The sequence below is a fragment of the Prunus dulcis genome, chromosome 7, assembly GCF_902201215.1.
Source record: "Prunus dulcis chromosome 7, ALMONDv2, whole genome shotgun sequence".
Taxonomy (NCBI): Eukaryota; Viridiplantae; Streptophyta; class Magnoliopsida; order Rosales; family Rosaceae; genus Prunus; species Prunus dulcis.
The window spans coordinates 12951401-12953278 of record NC_047656.1 but is presented as its reverse complement, the minus strand read 5'-3'; the positions used below and the strand labels follow the sequence as shown (position 1 = coordinate 12953278).

At 41.3% G+C, this 1878-nt stretch overlaps 1 protein-coding gene across 1 annotated transcript; it reads left to right on the top strand.

Annotated features, from left to right (window-relative positions):
* Positions 1–485: 485 nt before the first annotated feature.
* Positions 486–1118, top strand: LOC117635401 (ethylene-responsive transcription factor ERF024; the record flags this gene model as incomplete). Its single annotated transcript, XM_034369730.1, has 1 exon — positions 486–1118. A coding segment is annotated over one exon (633 nt), but the record flags the coding sequence as incomplete, so codon positions are not given.
* Positions 1119–1878: the final 760 nt, after the last annotated feature.

Sequence of the window (1878 nt, the reverse complement as noted above, 5' to 3'; positions counted from 1 at the left end):
TTATATATTAATTAACCAAGTTGCAATATAGGTGATAGATTTTTTACACACATCAATCCCAAAGAGTGGAAGCTCAACACTCTAACCAATATATGTCACGTCCATCACATTTTTACTGTCAATATATTCCTTGAATGGAATTATCTGAAAAGATATGAAACCCCTCATTATTATAATCAAATCTTTGTTAGAAAGATCAGAGTAAAGTGGGGTGACATATATAGAAGATCTTAATGCCCCAAACACCACTGTTCTCTTGACGTTTGAGGCAGTCTTTTTGCTATGTACTAAAACGCAGGCCAACCCAGAAGTCCATCCAACACAAAAAAGGCTGGCTTACACCCCAACTCTCTTCACAGCGCAGTTCATCAACAACTGGTTTGCACTTTCTCCTTCTATCCCTCAAACTCTTCACCTATCTCACAATTCAGATTCATCATTACTGAATCCCCTTTCCTCCCCCCCATTTAAATGGCTTCTCCCATCAACTTCCAACCGCCATCTCCACCATGCACACATCAAACAGCACATCTTCAAGCAGTACTACTAATACTACTACTACTTCCACCACCCCGGGGCGTCACCCAACTTATCGGGGTGTGCGCCGCAGGAGCAGTGGAAAATGGGTGTCTGAAATCCGGGAGCCAAGAAAGCCTAATAGGATTTGGCTAGGCACATTTCCCACGCCGGAAATGGCTGCGGTTGCTTATGATGTTGCAGCTATTGCTCTCAAGGGTCAAGATGCCGAGCTCAACTTCCCCAACTCGGCTTCCTCGTTGCCCGTGCCTGCCTCTAGTTCCTCACGTGACATCCAGGCGGCGGCAGCCTCCGCTGCAGCTGCTATAGGGGCAGCGGCGGCAGCCATGGGAGTGGGAAATGATGATTCTCATTCAAGAACTGAGGTGCAGGCTCAGGGTCATGGAACAATTGAGGCTGCTGATAGAGTTGCGTTGAGTGATCATCAGTTTGTTGATGAGGATCTGATCTTTGACATGCCTAACGTTCTGGTGAACATGGCTGAGGGAATGCTTCTTAGCCCTCCTCGCTTGGACATAGCTGATGATGATGTTGTTGGTGCTGATCAAGAAGATGATCAGAACCTATGGAAATTTAATTGAAATCCCATCTTATATCAATATCCACCATGGAAAAAAAAAATGAAAATAAACCCAAAATAATAAAATAATAAAAAGACCTTGATGTATATGAGGGGGGAGTCTCACATTCAAAACTTTGAAATTAGTATATGGCATGTCTATGCAGCATATATCTCGACTGAGAATATGATTGTGGTGTGTGTGTTTTTTTATTAGACTTAATCTGCAGGATTTTCAATATTAGGAGTTGCTTTGTATTTCCATCATGTTCCTTCATCAGTTGCAGAATGTGCAATGGAAGGACCACGTGTTTGATAAAGTTTTTGAGCTAAGTGCTTGAGTTGTTTCAATATCAGACAATGAAATGAAATATCTCATCCACCTTTGAATATTTGGCAAATATATAGAGATGTCTCACCTTAAAATGATCATGTGTTTCTCTTTCTATCACTCTGCAGAGACCAGAAATGGTTGTTTTCAGGGTTTTGCTTGTGTTTATGAACCGATAACCTTAACTGCTGCCACCTACTAATCTATCAAGAAATCATGCAGAGCCTTCCACAAGTTATACATAGACAAAGCTTTACTGATAACTTTTCCAGAGAGCTTGAAGCAGATAAGTAAAAGCCAGAGCCTTCCACAAGTTTGAAGTTATATATACATAGACAAAGCTTTACTGATAACTTTTCCAGAGAGCTTGAAGCAGATATGTAAAAGCCGCCATGAAATTGATCTGCAACAGATTTAAAATGGAAAGAAGATGATTCTAGAATTGCCCAGA